The 15955-nt window shown below is 51.3% G+C and overlaps 1 protein-coding gene across 1 annotated transcript in view; it reads right to left on the minus strand.

The window, feature by feature from the left end:
* Positions 1-15775, minus strand: part of Grik5 (glutamate ionotropic receptor kainate type subunit 5) — a 59121-nt gene extending 43346 nt beyond the window's left edge. The window contains 8 exon segments of the mRNA XM_042667921.1: positions 2710-2871; positions 2967-3020; positions 4135-4313; positions 6705-6870; positions 6995-7092; positions 11306-11470; positions 11804-11932; positions 15675-15775. Of these exon segments, the coding sequence (XP_042523855.1) occupies positions 2710-2871; positions 2967-3020; positions 4135-4313; positions 6705-6870; positions 6995-7092; positions 11306-11470; positions 11804-11882 (903 nt within the window). The 5' untranslated portion in view covers positions 11883-11932; positions 15675-15775.
* Positions 15776-15955: the final 180 nt, after the last annotated feature.

The raw sequence follows: 15955 nt of genomic DNA on the forward strand, positions 1-15955 counted from the left end.
GCCTAGGCCCGGAGTTCAAGCCCCAGGACCAGCACAAAAGGAAGGAAGGAAGACAACAGTGGGGAATGGGTAGATACTATCCAGTCTGTTCACAACCATAATCTATTTGGGGAAAGGAATGTCTGAGGGTTTGTCTGATTGGCCAGCTGTGTCTCCCTTGTGGCCAGGTATTCCTGGGAAGCAGGTGGCTCTGAGCTGCATATTATTTCTTCTTGTTCTTGTTCTTGTTCTTCTTGTTCTTGTTCTTGTTCTTGTTCTTGTTCTTCTTCTTCCTCTTCCTCTTCTTCTTCCTCCTCCTCCTCCTCTTCTTCCTCTTCTCCTCTTCCTCTTCCTCTTTTGCCAGTCCTGGTTCTTGAACTCATGACCTAGGGCTCTGTCCCTGAGCCTCCCTGAGCTCAAGGCTAGTGCTTTACCACTTGAGCTACAGCACCACTTCAAGCTTTTTCTCACAGCACCACTTCTAGCTTTTTCTGTTTATGTGGTGCTGAGGAATTGAACCCAGGGCCTCACGCATGCTAGGCAAGCACTCTACTACTTCTTGACTACATGGCCACATCCCTACCTTAAGCATCAGTTTCCTCCCTTATACAATGGAGATAAGCTGGGCACTGATGGCTCACGCCTGTAATCCTAGCTATTCAAGAGGCTGAGATCTGAGGATCACAGTTCAAAGCCAATCTAGCCAGGAAAGACCATGAGATTCTTTTTTTTTTTTTTTAATCTGTCATGGGGCTCGAACTCAGCCTGGGCTCCGTCCCTGAGCTCTTCAGCTCAAGGTGAGTGTTCTACCACTTGAGCCACAGCACCACTTCCAGTTTTCTGGTGATTTATTGGAGATAAGTCTCATGGACTTTCCTGCCAGGGCTGGCTTTGAACTGCGATCCTCAGATCTCAACCTCTTGAATAGGTAGGATTACAGGTGTGAGCCACGGGCACCCGGCCCATGGGACTCTTATCTCCAATAAACTACTCAGAAAAAGCTGGAAGTGGCACTGTGGCTCAAAATGGTAGAGTGCTATCTTTGAACAAAAGCTCAGGGATAGCCCAGATCCTGAGTTCAAGCCCCAGGACTGGCACAAAAAGAACACCACAGAACACAGCCGTGCTCAGTATGGTACCCAGCTCAGTGAGTGTTCTCCGTATACTTACGGTGGGGCAGTGAAGGATAGTAGGTTTTATGCATATGTGAGTGTGTTTGAGGTAGGCCAGGTTGAAGGACTAAGGCTGGGCTGTTGGGTGTAAGCAGGGTATACATCAGCGTTTGTCTATCTGTGTGGTGTCCTTACGTGCATGGGTCTGGCTGTACAATTTGGCATCTATAGTCATGTTTGTGCATGTAGCATTATTTCAGTATTTTTTTTTTTTGTCAGTTATGGGACCTGAACTCTGGGCCTGGGCACAGTCCCTGAGCTCTTCAGCTCAAGGCTAGCACCCTACCACTTGAGCCATAGCGCTACTTCCGGCTTTTTCTGCTTTTTTTTCTGTGGTGCAGAGAAATTGAACCCAGGGCCTCAGGCATGTGAGGCAAGCATTCTACCACTGAACTACCTTCCCAGCCCCCTGGTTCAGTATCTTATAAACAAGGAGGTGTCTGTGAATGAACACTCATAAGTATGCATTTTTTGCCTGTTTGCATTGATTCAACCTCTATTACTGGACACCTACTGAGATCCAGGTTGTTTTAGGCACCAGGGATCCAGTGTTGAATAAAATGGACGGTGATACCTGACCTCACAGGACTCACGGCCTACAGGATGACACAGTAAAGCCACAGGTGATTAAATAGAAGTGCTTCAGAGAAAAAAAAAAAAGACAGGGGCCGGTTGCCTGTGGCTCACGCCTGTCATCCGAGCTACTCAGGAGGCTGAGATCTGAGGATCGCGGTTCAAAGCCAGCCCGGGCAGGAGAGACCGTGAGACTCCTATCTCCAATAAACCACCAGAAAACCGGAAGTGGCGCTGTAGCTCAAGTGGTAGAGCGCTCGCCTTGAGCTGAAGAGCTGAGGGACAGCGCCCAGGCCCAGAGTTCAAGCCCCACGACCGACCAAAAAAAAAAAAAAAAAAGACAAAGAAGGGGGCTAAAAAGTGGGCAGTTACCCCCTTTTTAAAATAGGGGGACCAAGGAAGGTATGACACCCAAGCAGACATCTGAGTAAAGACCTGAGCTGAGAGGCAGCGGCTCGTTCTGTGGGAAGCAGATGAGAGAGCATGTGCACAGGCTGGGAGGTATGCCTGTGCTTGGGGCCTTGAGGAACCTTCTGGAAGCGGGTGTAGCTGGAATGGTGTGGGAGGCAGAGAGAAGCTACGGGTGAGACTCATCAGGGGGCCATTCAATGATACCTCTGCAGCACTGGAAGGTTCTGAGCACATTGAGTGAAGTCTGAAAGGGGATTTTTTTTTTTTTTTTTTTGTGAGTATGGGACTTGAATTCAGGGCCTGAGCACTGAGCCTCTTCGTGGTCAAGGCTAGTGCTTTACCACTTGAGCCATAGCGTCACTTCTAGCTTTTGAGTGGTTCATTGGAGGTAAGAGTCTCATGGAGTTTTTCTGCCTGGGCTGGCTTCAAACTGTGATCCTCACATCTCAGCCTTCTGAGTAGCTAGGAGGACAGGTGTGAACCACTGGCATCCAGCTTGAAAGGGAACTTTTTAAGTGTCTGGGTATGGCGGGTCTCTTGGGTGTGACTGAGGTGTGTGTGTGTGTGTGCTCACCGCGGGGCCCGGGTAGGTGCTGGCTTCACAGTTCTCCCTCCAGGACATGTTGAGGCTGCGCACAAACTCAGGGTAGAAGGGGTGGGAAGTGTTAAACATGGAGAAGCCCAGGATGTTGGAAGAGTCCTCCACGATACCATCCAGATGCAGGATGGGGAAGTCCTGGAACAGGGAAGAGGAGACCATGAAGAGTAGGGCCAGGCTCCAGGTGGCACAGCCATGGTGAACAGGAGCTGGGGGCTGAAGGGAGTACTCACCATGGTGGTGAGGATATACTTGTAAAATGCTGAGGTCATTCCCAGCTCCGAGGCCTGGAGAGAAACAGAAGAGGCCGAGAGGCGGGGTGAGAGAGGCAAAGACCCATAGGCAGGGATGAGGGGCACTCCAAGAAAAGCAGAGAGATTTAGAGGCAGGCATGGTGAGACATCGAGATGAGAGAGGGCGGAGGGAGGGACACTTTGCTCCTTTAGGTCCTCGCATATTGACTAGTGCTCTGTGGGAAGCAGAGATGGGGTTGGAGGGAAGAATGTGGGCCCCTCAAATGCCTGCTGCTCCTGATGACAGACTTCCTTCTGGAGACAGGACAGATTAGCTCCAACTCCTCCCCAAAGCCACTGGGGTGGTAAGGAGGGTCAGAGAAAATCACTCCGCCATGAAAGAGCCAATTCAACTAGTAAGGTACATGCTTTGAGACCCCTTTCTTAACAACCTTCAAGGAAAACTAGGCTAGAAGATCCCTCTCTACCTGGAGCACCCCCTCACAATCCCGACCTTCCACAGGGCTCAGCACGAGTTTCTAAGGGACAGGATCTGGGCTGTGGGAAGGACAGGCTAGACAAGGAAAGAGACCACAGGCACACAGATTCATCAGAGGGACCAGGGGTGCCAGGGCCAGTCTGTCCTGTGGTCTGGAAGGCTCTTCCCTAAGCCAATCTACATTCTCAGAGCCTCTTCACCCTTCTTCCTGCGGGCTTTGATCCGTAGTGACATGTGATTTTAACTTAAAATAAAAACTAAAAAAAAAAATAAATTAAGCTAGGAGCTGGTGGCTCACACCTGTAATCCTAGCTACTCCAAAGGCTGAGATCTGAGGATCATGGTTCAAAGCCAGCCCGGAGAAGGAAGGTCCATGGGACTCTTATCTCCAATTAACTACATAAAGCTGGAAGTGGAATTTTGCCTCAAGTGGTAGAACACCAGCCTTGAGCACAAAAATCTCAGAGACAGTGCCCAGGCCCCAGGTTCAAAGCCCAGGACTGGCATATTAAACAACAACAACAAGAAAAACCTTATTATTATTTGCTACATATAAAAAGAAGGTCCCCACTGCTCTCTCTGAGGTTCTTGGACATTAGATAACTTGCTCATAGCGGCTCAGCTTTCTGCATCTTGGCTCTTTCGAGATGGATGGGAGAAGGGACCCACCTTTCGGAGGACAAGGTGGGAGATGGATGCGTTGGCATCGATGATGATGGTGGACACTTTGTCATCTCGGATCTCCTTGAGCAGTGGTGTGGGGTCTCGGCTGTCATCCAGCATTCTCACTGACAGTGTTTCCTTGGAGATAAGGAAACCACGCACCAGTTCCTCCAATCGCAGTAGGCCTACAGGAAGGTGAAGCCTCAGGTTAGAGCCCTTCCTTCTGAATGCCCGGGCACAGGGTGACATACTATCTTCTTTGCTGGGCAGGGGACCTGCAGGTATGCTACGATGAGGAGGTGGCAGTCCCAGATGCTGCTGGAGCTCTTGAGACATGGGTCTTGTAAACCCAATCCTGGAACCTCTCCACCCACCCCTGCCTGATCAGTGGGATGTCTGATGTTGTATTTAACATGTCTGCTCTTTTTTTGTTTTTTAGTTCAAATACTGGAGCTTCAACCTTGTGCTTCTTCTTTTTTTTTTTTTTTTTTGGTCATGGGGCTTAACTCTGGGTCTGGGCGCTGTCCCTCAGCTCTTTAGCTCAAGGCGAGCGCTCTACCAACCTTGTGCTTCTTGTGCTAGGCTTTTTTTCTTTTTTCTTTTTTTTTTGTCGGCCTTTGGGCTTGAACTCTGGGCCTGGGCACTGTCCCTCAGCTCTGCAGCTCAAGGCGAGCGCTCTACCACTTGAGCTACAGCGCCACTTCCGGTTTTCTGGTGGTTTATTGGAGATAGGAGTCTCACGGTCTCTCCTGCCCGGGCTGGCTTTGAACCGTGATCCTCAGATCTCAGCCTCCTGAGTAGCTAGGATTACAGGCATGAGCCACTAGCGCCCGGCCAGGTGCTAGGCTTTTTTCTACTCATGGCTGATGCTCTACTGCTTGAGCCATGCCTCCAGTTTTGGTTAACTGGAGAATCTCAATGATTTCTCTGCCCAGGCTGGCTTCAAACCATGATCCTCAGATCTCAGCCTCCTGAGTAGCTAGGATGACAGGCATGAGCCACCAGCACTGGGTTTATACTCTTGCTTTCCTGATTAACCCACGATACCTCCTCTGCAACTAGTTGAGTGAGCAGCAACCACGGCCAGAACTCTTTGATGGCAGCCCTGGCTTCTTCTCTGTCTTTCTCTCTCAACCCACCCAGCTTCTACCTTCCAAAGACATCAACATCTATCTTACCACACCCCTGTCGCTGCCCTGGCTCAAGCCACTAACATCTCTTGCCTCTTGAAATGGCAAGAAACCATTCTCCACACAGCAGCCAGAGTGACAGGCACCAAGTCCTCTGACGTCACTTCTGCCCTCCGTCGTTCTTGCACCTATTCACTCTGGCCAGATGGACCTTGGCACTGCTCAGCAGTGATACTTCTGTCCTATGGCTTTGGCCTGGCTTTTTCCTCTACCTGGAACCCAATTCCACCAGGACCTTCTTGACCTTCATTCCGATGTCCTCTTCTCCATGAGACCCCTGTGCACCGTTCCACTTAAGATGGTCCCAGGGGCCGGGAATGTGGCTTAGTGGTAGAGTGCTTGCCTAGTATCCACGAGGTCAGAAAAAGCCAGAAGTGGCTTTGTGGCTCAAGTGGTAGAGTGCTAGCCTTGAGCAAAAGCAGCTCAGGGGCAGTGCCAAAGATGGTCTCGTCTCACAATCCTTATTAGTTTACTTGCCACTGTCTGCCAGATAAAGTGCTCACTTCACAATGCGTGCTGCCTCCATCCCGTCACTTCAGCAGAGGCTTGATGAGCACAACCACTGTGCCTGCCTCACTGGCTGCTCCCTCCCCCCTACCACCACCAACACAGGAAGAACGCAGCAGGCACTCAGAAAACCTCCTTCTACAGGTTCCTGAGCCAGGCCCCTCTCTCAGGCTCCGCACCATCAGCCCACCAGACTCACAGCCATTTATCTGCAAGACATGTCACATCCCACACGCTCCCCTTTGGAAGGATCGTTTTCTCACTGTCTACACAAGTCTGACCCATGCCCCGCCCCACCCCACCTCTACCCCAGTCCATTCTCCTTTCCAGCCAAGCCTGGCCAAACACCTGTGCCCAACCTACGTCATCTCCCTCTTGATCCTCTCTGATCTGATCGATTCTCTTCCCACAGCACAAGTATAACCATGTGCCCTCACCCTGCTCTGCTTGGAAACCTTCTACCGCTCTGCTCCTCCTCCCCTGTTTCCAAGCATCCACACCAAAGACACAGGAGCATCCATGAGCCTCTCCTCTACCTCAACAGAACACCAGCCAGCTTAAATGTCCCAAAAGCCCTTGCATACCTCTAACAGAGCGTGTACCACTCTGTGTCCCAACATCTCAAGGACCAGCATCCTCCCCTTGACCCAGCTCAGGAAGGAACCACATCTAACTCTGCTCCATGCCCACTGAAGGGCCTACGGGAGGGCTGAGCAGAGCAGCTGCTTAGTCACCATCTGTGGACCTCCTGGGTCTGTTTGAATAGGAAAGGGATGGTGGGAATGAGCAAGCACTGGACAACGATGAGGTGGGACACCAGAGTTCCGAGGCAGGGACATTTGGGGAACAGTGGGGAACAGAGCACTCAGTTCTCCTCACATTCAGCCTTGGCGCAGATCAGACTGGCCGAGGGATAGTTGAAGGACTTGAGGATTCGGGAAACTGCCAGGCTGACGTCCTCGTTACTGGGGTATAGGCTGACAGATGCAAAGCGAAGGTACTGAAGGCGGGGTGTCTCCTCAGGACCCACTTTGATGTGGGGAATCTGGATAAAGAGACAGAGAAAGTGCTTCTGTTTCCATCTGGTTGCTCCTAGCTCTCCTCCCCCCCCCCCCACCCGGGACTGCTTCTCCTCCGTATGGCACCCCATCCCCATGTGTCTGCCTTACCTCCTTCTCCCCACAGATATGGCTCACGGTGGAGGCAGATGCTGGGCTGGAGGAGGGCCCCAGAACAGATACAACCCCCTTTGGCAGGATCTGACACACTGTGAAGGGTAGGAGAGATATGACAGAATCAAGGACCCTCTGACTCTCTTGTCATGCCGCCAGCATCCTACCTTGATTGGAAAAGAATCAGGACATGTAGAACAGCCCCTGGAATGTCTCTTCTAGCCTGGACCCACCAGTCTGGTCCCTGGCCCTGTTCAATGTTGTGTACAAAATGAGGAGGGATGGGGCTGGGAGTGTGACTTAGTGATAGAGTGCTTGACTAGCATGCATGAAGCTCTGGGTTTGATTCGTCAGTACCACATAAAAGAGAAAAAGCTGGAAGGCGCACTGTGGTTCAAGTGGTAGATGCTAGCCTTGAGCAAAAGAAGCTCAGAGACAGTGCCTTGAGTTCAAGCACCAAGACTGGCAAAAAAAGAAAAGAAAAGAAAAAAAAAGAAAAACAAGGAGGGGGCTGGGAAGGTGGCTCAGTGGTAGAGCGCTTGCCTTGCATGCATGAGGCCCTGGGTTCTATTCCTCAGCACCACATAAGCAAAAAAAAAAAAAAGCCGGAAGTGGCTCTGTGGCTCTAGTGGTAGAGCGCTAGCCTTGAGCTGAAGAGCTGAGGGACAGCGCCCAGGCCCAGAGTTCAGGCTCCATGACTGGACCCAAAAAAAAAAACAAAAAAACAAGGAGGGACAAGAAAGCAAGACAGGGGACACAGCCACAGAGGGACAGGTCAGCCCAAGAGAAAACAGGGAGAGAAAGAGACACCAAAGTTCCATCGGGCCAGGCACTGGTGGTCCATGCCTATCATCCTAGCTACTCAGCAGGCTGAGATGTGAGGATCACAGTTCAAAGCTAGCCTGGGCAGAAATGTCCCGGTGAGACTCTTATCTCCAATTAACCACTCAAAAATTGGAAATGGTGCTGTGGCTCAAGTGGTAGAGTGCTAGCTTGGCACACAAAAAGGCTCAAGGACAGGGCCCAAGCACTGAGTTCAAGCCCCACAACTGACACACACAAACAGAAAAGAACATAAAAGATTACAAATCCAGGGCCTGGTTTTTCTGCCTTCCAACTTTTCATCCATGCTAACACTATGGTCCACCAACTCCTCTTCCCCTACATCAACAGCAAAGGTCCCCTGGGCCCCTCTTCTCTCCAATTACTCTTCTATTACAGCGCTTTCCCCTGCTTTCTTCACCTTCAACAAGTGTGTCTCAAGACTCAGAGGTGGGGTTGGAGGCCTGGCTCAGATGATAGAGTGCCAAAAATGAGTAAGTTGGAGTCCTGGTCTCGGACAAAAAAAAAAAAAGACTCAGAGGTGGACCACTACTGTTTGTAACGTACCTTCTTCCTATTCTCATGGTAGAATTCTAACTTTTCCTGGGAGAAGTTCCCTTCCTCTCAATGTACATGCTTTCCAGGATGAAATGGCACCTGACTCAGGCCTGGCCAGTGCCAGAACCACATCCTCTGCCCACAGTGATAGCTCAGCGATGAAGATGACCTCAAAGGAGATCAGAGAAAGACTTGCCCAAGGTTTTTTTTTTTCCCCTACAATTAATTCTGGTTTTGCTAAACTAGTGAAATGTGAGCTTTGAGCTGTTGGGGATCAACTTGCTACCAGCTGGAAAGGACATTCCTCCCAAATGAAGCCAACACAAAGCAAGACCCGGAGATATAGACAGAGAGATTTCTGGAATATCATTTGCACACCTAGATCCAGCCTTTCTCATTAACAACCCTGGGATATCATTTGAGTCCCTAGATCCAGCCCTGCCTGAAATGAGAGGCCTTTCTATTTGTTCGTTTATCTGACATTCAGAGTTAACAAGCCATGTCGTTTTTCATTTGTTCCAACTGGTGACCTTAGGTGTGCCTCAAAGGCATCCAAGTCAGTATTTTAGGGACATGATTTGGTGTCCCTCTGTCTCTCCAGAGTCCCATAAAATGAGGCAAGCACTGTACCACTGAACCACAGCCTCAATTATCCCCCCCAAAAAATCTGGGGGCTAGTGCTCTACCACTTTGAGCCACAGTACCACTTCTGGTTTTCTGCTGGTTAATTAAAAAGCCTCATGGGCTGGGAAGGTGGCTCAGTGGTAGAGCGCTTGCCTTGCATGCATGAGGCCCTGGGTTCGATTCCTCAGCACCACATAAGCAGAAAAATCCAGAAGTGGTGTTGTGGCTCAAGTGGTAGAGCACTCCCCTTGAGCTGAAGAACTCAGGGACAGCGCCCAGGCCCAGAGTTCAGGCCCACAATCGACCAAAAAAAAAAAAAAAAATGAGCCTCAGACTTTCCTGTTTGGGCTGGGTGCAAACTGTAATCCTCAGATCTCAGCACTTGAGTAGCTAGGATTACACCAGTACTTGGCAGCTGTTTTGTTGGCTTGTTTGTTTTCTGTTTTGTTTCATTTTAAATTTGAGATTAGAGTCTCATGGGCTTTTTGTGCCCAGGCTTGCTTTGAACCACAATCCTTAGATCTCAACCTCTTGAGTAGCCAAGAGTACAAGCATGAGCCACTAATGCCTGGCATCACTTTCTCTCTCTTTAACTTTAAACTAGCCTGATCTAGGTTTCTGTCATATCTAACTAAAATATCAAATAAAATATCAAAACTGAACACCTCATCTTGCTACAAATTGTTCCTTCTGTTCCATGGTGGTGAATGTTCTATCTACCGTTTTCACAGACCAGATGCCTAGAATGAACCTTGCTTTCGGGTTCTCTCCCGATAGCCATTAGTTTCCAATCTTTGTCTCTTCTTCGCCCTCAAAGTTTCTCACATCTATCTCCTCCTTCCCAACTTCTCTTCCCTCTTCTTTACTTTAGGACCCCCCAACTCAGGCACAGAGCATCTCCTTCACTTACCACCCAAATTTGGCCTCCGGGTTTACTTTTCAGAAGCTCAGCTTCCGGTCTGAACTCATAGATGGCTCCCCATGGCTTTAACCGAAGATAGCATCTTTTATCCTGGCACTGCTGGCCTTCTGGCCTCTAGGAGCTGACCTATGAATTTTCCCAGCCTTGCCTTCCACAGCCCTGTCACACTGTAGTCCAGGAGTGGCTGGTGGTCCTATGAAACACACCTTGGATCCAGCAAGTCAAGATGACCTCAAGCCCAAATCCTGTCCCTTGGCCCTAAATACCATCCCTCCATCCCCAGCTCTAAACTCCAGGCACATGCTTGCAATGCCTCCTTACCCTCTGTCTTTATTTATTTTGTCAGTTATGGGGCTTGAACTCAGGGCCCGGGCACTGTCCCTGAGCTTTATCGCTTAAGGCTAGTGCTCTACCACTTTGAGCCACAGAGCCACTTCAGATTTTCTGGTGGTTAATTGGAGATAAGAGTCTTATAGAATTTCCTGCCAGGTCTGGCTTCAAACCACAATCCTCAGCTCTCAGCTTCTTGAGTAGCTAGGAATACAGGTGGGAACCACTAGCACCTGGCTCTCCCCCTCTATAATAGCATCCCTCAGATTGTGTTCTATGATGTACCAGGCAAAAGAAAAAGGAAAATAAAAAAAAAGTCTAGGAAACATTTTAGTCCATTTTCCTTCTTGGTAATATGAAATATACAGGAATCAATAAAGCTTCTGACAAGGCCTGTGGGAAAGAAAGCTGCCTAAAAACATGTTTATTTGTGGTACTAGGGATGAAACCTTGCAACTCCACACATACTAAGCAGGTGTTGTACCACAGGGGTATACCCCCCAGTCCTAAAACATATTTTAAGGCAGCAGCTCACAAAGGCCTACACTCCCAGCACATCTGTTTAAACGGCATGTATGAGCATTTATTTGGTCCATCAGTATTCAACAGACATTTCTAATGAAATTTTTAAAAAATGTTTTTTGTGTGGTACCAAAGAATCAAACCCAGGGCTTCAGGCATACTAGACAAGCACTCTGCCACCCAGCCACATTCCCAGCCTTCAACAAACATTTCTGTACCCCTATCATGAAGCAGACCTGGATCCACAATGCATGTTGGGAACAATGGTACTCTTTCCACATCCTGCTCACTTGTCCAAGTTCAGCTGCAATCTAGACTCCAAAACACCTTCACTGTCCCACCCCTGAGCCCCCAGCTTCCCCCTGTGGGTCTCTATGCCGAGAGCAGACACCTCTGGGAAGGAGAAGATAGAGATAGACATGAAGGAAAGAAGCAGATGGAGCCAGAAGAAGACAAAGCTGAGGCAGAGGGATGGACTGAGGGCCCCCGGCCTGCCCTGTCTCGCCCCACGCCCCCGCGGCCCCGCTCACTGGTGTCCGTGGTCTCGTACTGGCTGTCCCGCTGCAGCTCAAAGATGTCTACTTCCACTCGGGCCTTGGCTGGGACCTCGATGATCCCATTGATCTGCTCCCGGGCCAGGGCCAGGGCTAGACGCTCGCCTCGGCCACACACTGTCTGGTCATCCAGGATTGCAGCTGAAGGAAAACAGGAGTTGTGGAGACCAGACTCCTGGGTCCTGAGGAAGGAGGGCATGGGGGCGAGGTCCCGGACTCCTGGGCTCTGGAGTGAAGGTAGGTGGAGGAATTAAGGGTCTAGTCTCCTTGATCTGAGGCTGAACACCTGGGTCCAGGGGAAGAAGATGATAGAGGCTGGGACTCCTTGTTGCTGAAGAAAGATGGGATCCCCACCCCTTCCAAGGCTCCCAAGAATCCTGGGTTCTAGGGAACTGGCATTCCGAGGTTCCCACAGAGGAGCCCCAGGGCCCAGCAGGAGGGGCTCTGGGGGGGGGGGGTGCCGTAGGGCCTCACCCATGCGCAGTGATGAGAGCACCTGGCAGCTGGGGCTAGCGAAGGCGACAATCAGCAGCAGCAGCAGCTCAGCCGGCATCTTCCTCCCCTCCTCATGGGGACGCAGCTGCCGCGGCCCCCACACGCCACCTGCAGGGAGACCCCCCCCAAAATAAAAATCCAAGGAAAGGTCGCTAATGTGGAAGGACAGAGTCCTTTAGGAGGGCTAGGGGACAGGCCCCAAGACATCATTGGTAAGGAGAACAGGGCCCTGTTCTGACACTCAGCTTGCAGTTCTGAGGGCCTTGTCAGGCCGGAAGCTTGGGTCAGAGTGTGCCACAGCGCGGGGGAGCTCACAGGGTTCATGACTGACAGGATGGGCACTGCTAGAGGAAGATGTATATAGTTATCAAAACCAGGCTGGCAAAGGGAGGCACGCTAGAGATCTCAGGTAGGAAGGATTCCAGAGAAATCATTCCCCACCCCAACAGGAAACCAGGAATTGCCCCCCCCCCCACACCCAGTCCCGCCCCTGTCTCTGGGCAGGCAGCTGTTACTAGGCAACAGAAACCGGCTGGAGAGGATGCAGCGGTTGCTAGGCAACCCCATCCCAAGCCTCACTTGCTACCTTCCTGACGTCCCTCATTCCCACAATCCCATGGGGAGAGAGGCCTGGACATCCGGGGTCTGGGGATGGGGTGGGGGGTGGAGAAGATCTGGGAGTTAGAAAACTTCAGAAGAGAGGGAGAAGGAAAAAGACTTAAAGTAGCAAGGAACTTTAAAGGGGAAATTAAAAATAAAAAGAAATAAAGTAGAAGAGAGGTTTTGAGTTGAGAGGGGGAGATTACAGACTCAGAAAAAGGGGAGAAAAGAGAACCAGCCAGATACACAAATGAACAGAAAGATGCTGGAAGAAATGAAGAGAAGCGGAAGAGTCGCAGGGAAGTAGGGACAGGAATGGGAAAGAGGAAGAGGGGAGAGACAGGAAGATAAGGAGATGTGCAGATAGAGGAAAGACAGAGCAAGAGAAGGAAAGAGCAGGATGGACTGATCAGAGGACACAAAGGTACAGGTGAGGCACAGAAAGAATGCAGAATGGTTCAGGAGGCAGCCAAGGAGAACATGAGTGAGGCTGGGAGGGAGCTGCCTGCCAGAAGTGTGTACCACACCCTGTTCTGGGGGAGATGGTGCATCTCTGCTCTCTACAACCCTCCGCCCCACAGGGGAGTCAGACATAGTTCTGGGTACCCCAACTTTCTGCAGATCAACAATGAGGTCGAAGGAACCTGGTAAGATGCACATTCAGCTACCCCAGTCAAGGGCCATGCCCCCAAAGAAATCTTCTTTGTGAAAGGAAGGCTCCAGAGCTCCCAGTGCTGGACAGGGAATCTGGCATCTCCCTACACCCTACCCAATTCTTGTGGAAGTACCCAGAGCTGAGCTGGTGAGATACCAGAATGAGAATAGCTAGGAAAAGACAGGCACAAGTCAATAGCCTCCAGTCAGCTCCCATGTCCATGAAGCCAGGAGGCCCCCTCAGTCTCTGCTCTGCCTCAGCCTTACATGACCTTGAGCAAGTCATCCCTATCTCTCTGGGTCTCTGGGGGAAGGAAGGCATGCTGGACAGGTGGGTGCCTAGAAACTGTGATTGAGATCTAAGGCTGCAGCTTGTTCAGCTAGGATGAAAGAACAATGATGGCTGAGTGCTGGTGGCTCACACCTGTCATCCTAGCTACTCCGGAGGGTGAGATCTGAGGATCATGGTTGAAAGCTAGCCTGGGGAAGGAAAGTCTGTGAGACTCTTATCTCCAACGAACTACCCCCAAAATGGAAATAGAGCTGTGGGTCACACAGCAGAGTGCTAGCCTTGAGCAAAAATGCTTAGGGACAATGTCCAGGCCCTGAGTTCAAGCCCCAGGACCCCCCCCCCCCACTCCCCTCCCTCAAAAGAGCAAGGGTGGCTGGGAAAGCTAGGAGAAGGAAGAGAAGATGGGACTTTGAGAGGGTGGGCAGGAGGTGGATCATCCTGACACACGAGGGATTTCCAGGGCAAAGCAGGGAATTAAGGACTAGGGAACAGAAAGACAGCCAAGGAGGCAGAAGGTCAGAGACCCACAGGTGGCAGACCCTGGCAGGAGCAGAAGGGCACAAACACAGTGCAGGGCCAGGCTGGGGAGCCGCAAATGCACACATGAAGGTCTAGGAAGGCACGCACAGAAAGATAGATGGCTTCAAAATGGTAAGTGGTGGGGGGGTGGGGGTGGCGAGAGAGAACAGACTAGAATACACAGCCTAGAGGTGTCAACACTCAAGGAGTCGGAGAGCAGTGGGAGGATGTGAGAGAGAGGAGGGACAGGCCTGGGACTCCCAAACTAAGCCAAGTAAAGGTAGAAACTGAGCCAGGCCTACCAGAGGGAGCTTGCATCAAATCAGCTAATAGAGAAAGCAGCAAAGGAGAGAGAGTGGGGCAACGGATGAGTAGGTAACAGAAAGTACAAGAACTTTGGGGAGAGCCGGGAGCTGGTGGCTCACGCCTGTCATTCTAGCTACTCAGGAAGCGGAGATCTAAGGATCACCGTTCAAAGTCAGCCCAGGCAGGAAGGTCCATGAGACTTTATCTCCAATTAACTACCAAAAAGCTGAAAATGGAGTTGTGGCTCAAAATGGTAGAATGCTAGCCTTGAACACAAAAGCTTAGGGACAGAGCCCAGGCCCTGAGTTCAAGCTCCCAGGACCAGCCAACCCGCCTTCCCTCCCCCCGCCCACCAAAAAACAAAACAAAACAAGCTTTGAGAAGAGAAACAAAACTCTAAGAAACAAGACTATTGCGAGGTGAGAGGTGAAAAGGGGTGGAGTGTGTATTGGGGTTTCAGAAGTAGCCAAAAGAAGACAAGCAAGAGAGGCCGAAGCAAGAATAAAAAAGTCTGAGGAAGAAGCACAAAGGAGGAGATGGGAACGGAGGGAAACTGAGGCAGCTGCATGCCCCGGAGGAACACAGGCAGCACCCATAGATGCAACCATGTGCAGACACTTGGGATGCTTGAAAGGGTGCAGAAGATCTCAGGGCCCACCAGCCACAGGCATGAAGAAGGATGGGAGCAGAAAGGCCAGGTGGGGCAAAAAGAGGGGATGGTATGTGTAGTGGGGGGGTGGGGGGGAGGGAAAAGAAGGGGAGGAGATGGCAAAGGCTGAGAAGTCTGGGGACCCATACGGGGTCTAGAGGAGGGAAGCTGAAATGTGAGACAGCTCCTGAGCCCACAGATGGAGGGAAAGGCAGAAGTGGGAAGATAGCTAGATGGGCACGGGTGCCTCTGATTGAGCCAGAGTTCCACACAGACACACGGAGACAGGGTTGGGCTAATAGCAAAGACAGAGAAGTTGGGCCGAGAGAGGACTAAGAGACGAATCAAATGGAGAATCAAAAATGGAAAGATAGAGGTGGGTGAGATAGGCTGGGGACAGGGCGTATGGTAGACATAATGATGAAGAGAGGGGAGAGAGATGTGTGTGTGTGTGTGTGAGAGAGAGAGAGACAGACAGACAGAGAGAGAGAGAGAGAGGGAGAGAGAGGAGAGCGCCTGGGACTGGAACTGGGACCCAAGGCTTGAAAGCGGGGGCAGAGACATGCTCCAAGCAGGCAGAAGTGAGACACCACAAGTATGAGCTGGTCAGCCCCACAGGACCCCAGGAAGCCAGGGACCGGCAGCAGGTGTAGGCTGCACACCCATCGGGAAGGGTGAGAAGAGGTCTCGGAGGATGGAGGTTGGGGAGATGGAGGATGTGAAGCAGTCCCCCAGTGGGGGAGGGTCCTTGCCCATTGGGGAGTTGGGAATGTGGGGGCCCTGGCAGGCCTTCCAGGACCCAGCCCAATCCCCACCCTGCAGGCACTCACGGATCCTGGTGGGACGGAGGGCTGGGCTCCCTCAAGGCCCGGACGACAGCAGAGACGCTCTGTTGCTGGGTGGCGGGGTGGCTGGGGCAGGGGGGAGAGGGCAATCCTCTGGGCCCCCTCCCCCGCCGCCAGTGGTGGCCCCCAACTAATCCAACACGGTGGCTCCCCAGGAGCGGGAGAGGAAGGACAGGTGGAAAAAAAAAATCAGAGGGCGGGCCAAGAGGGGAAGAAGGGGAAAGGAGAAAATGGAGGAGAGAAGGGGAGAGAGAAGGGGAAGGAGC

The sequence above is a fragment of the Dipodomys spectabilis genome, unplaced genomic scaffold (genome assembly GCF_019054845.1).
Source record: "Dipodomys spectabilis isolate Male_0828 unplaced genomic scaffold, ASM1905484v1 ptg000422l, whole genome shotgun sequence".
Taxonomy (NCBI): domain Eukaryota; kingdom Metazoa; phylum Chordata; class Mammalia; order Rodentia; family Heteromyidae; genus Dipodomys; species Dipodomys spectabilis.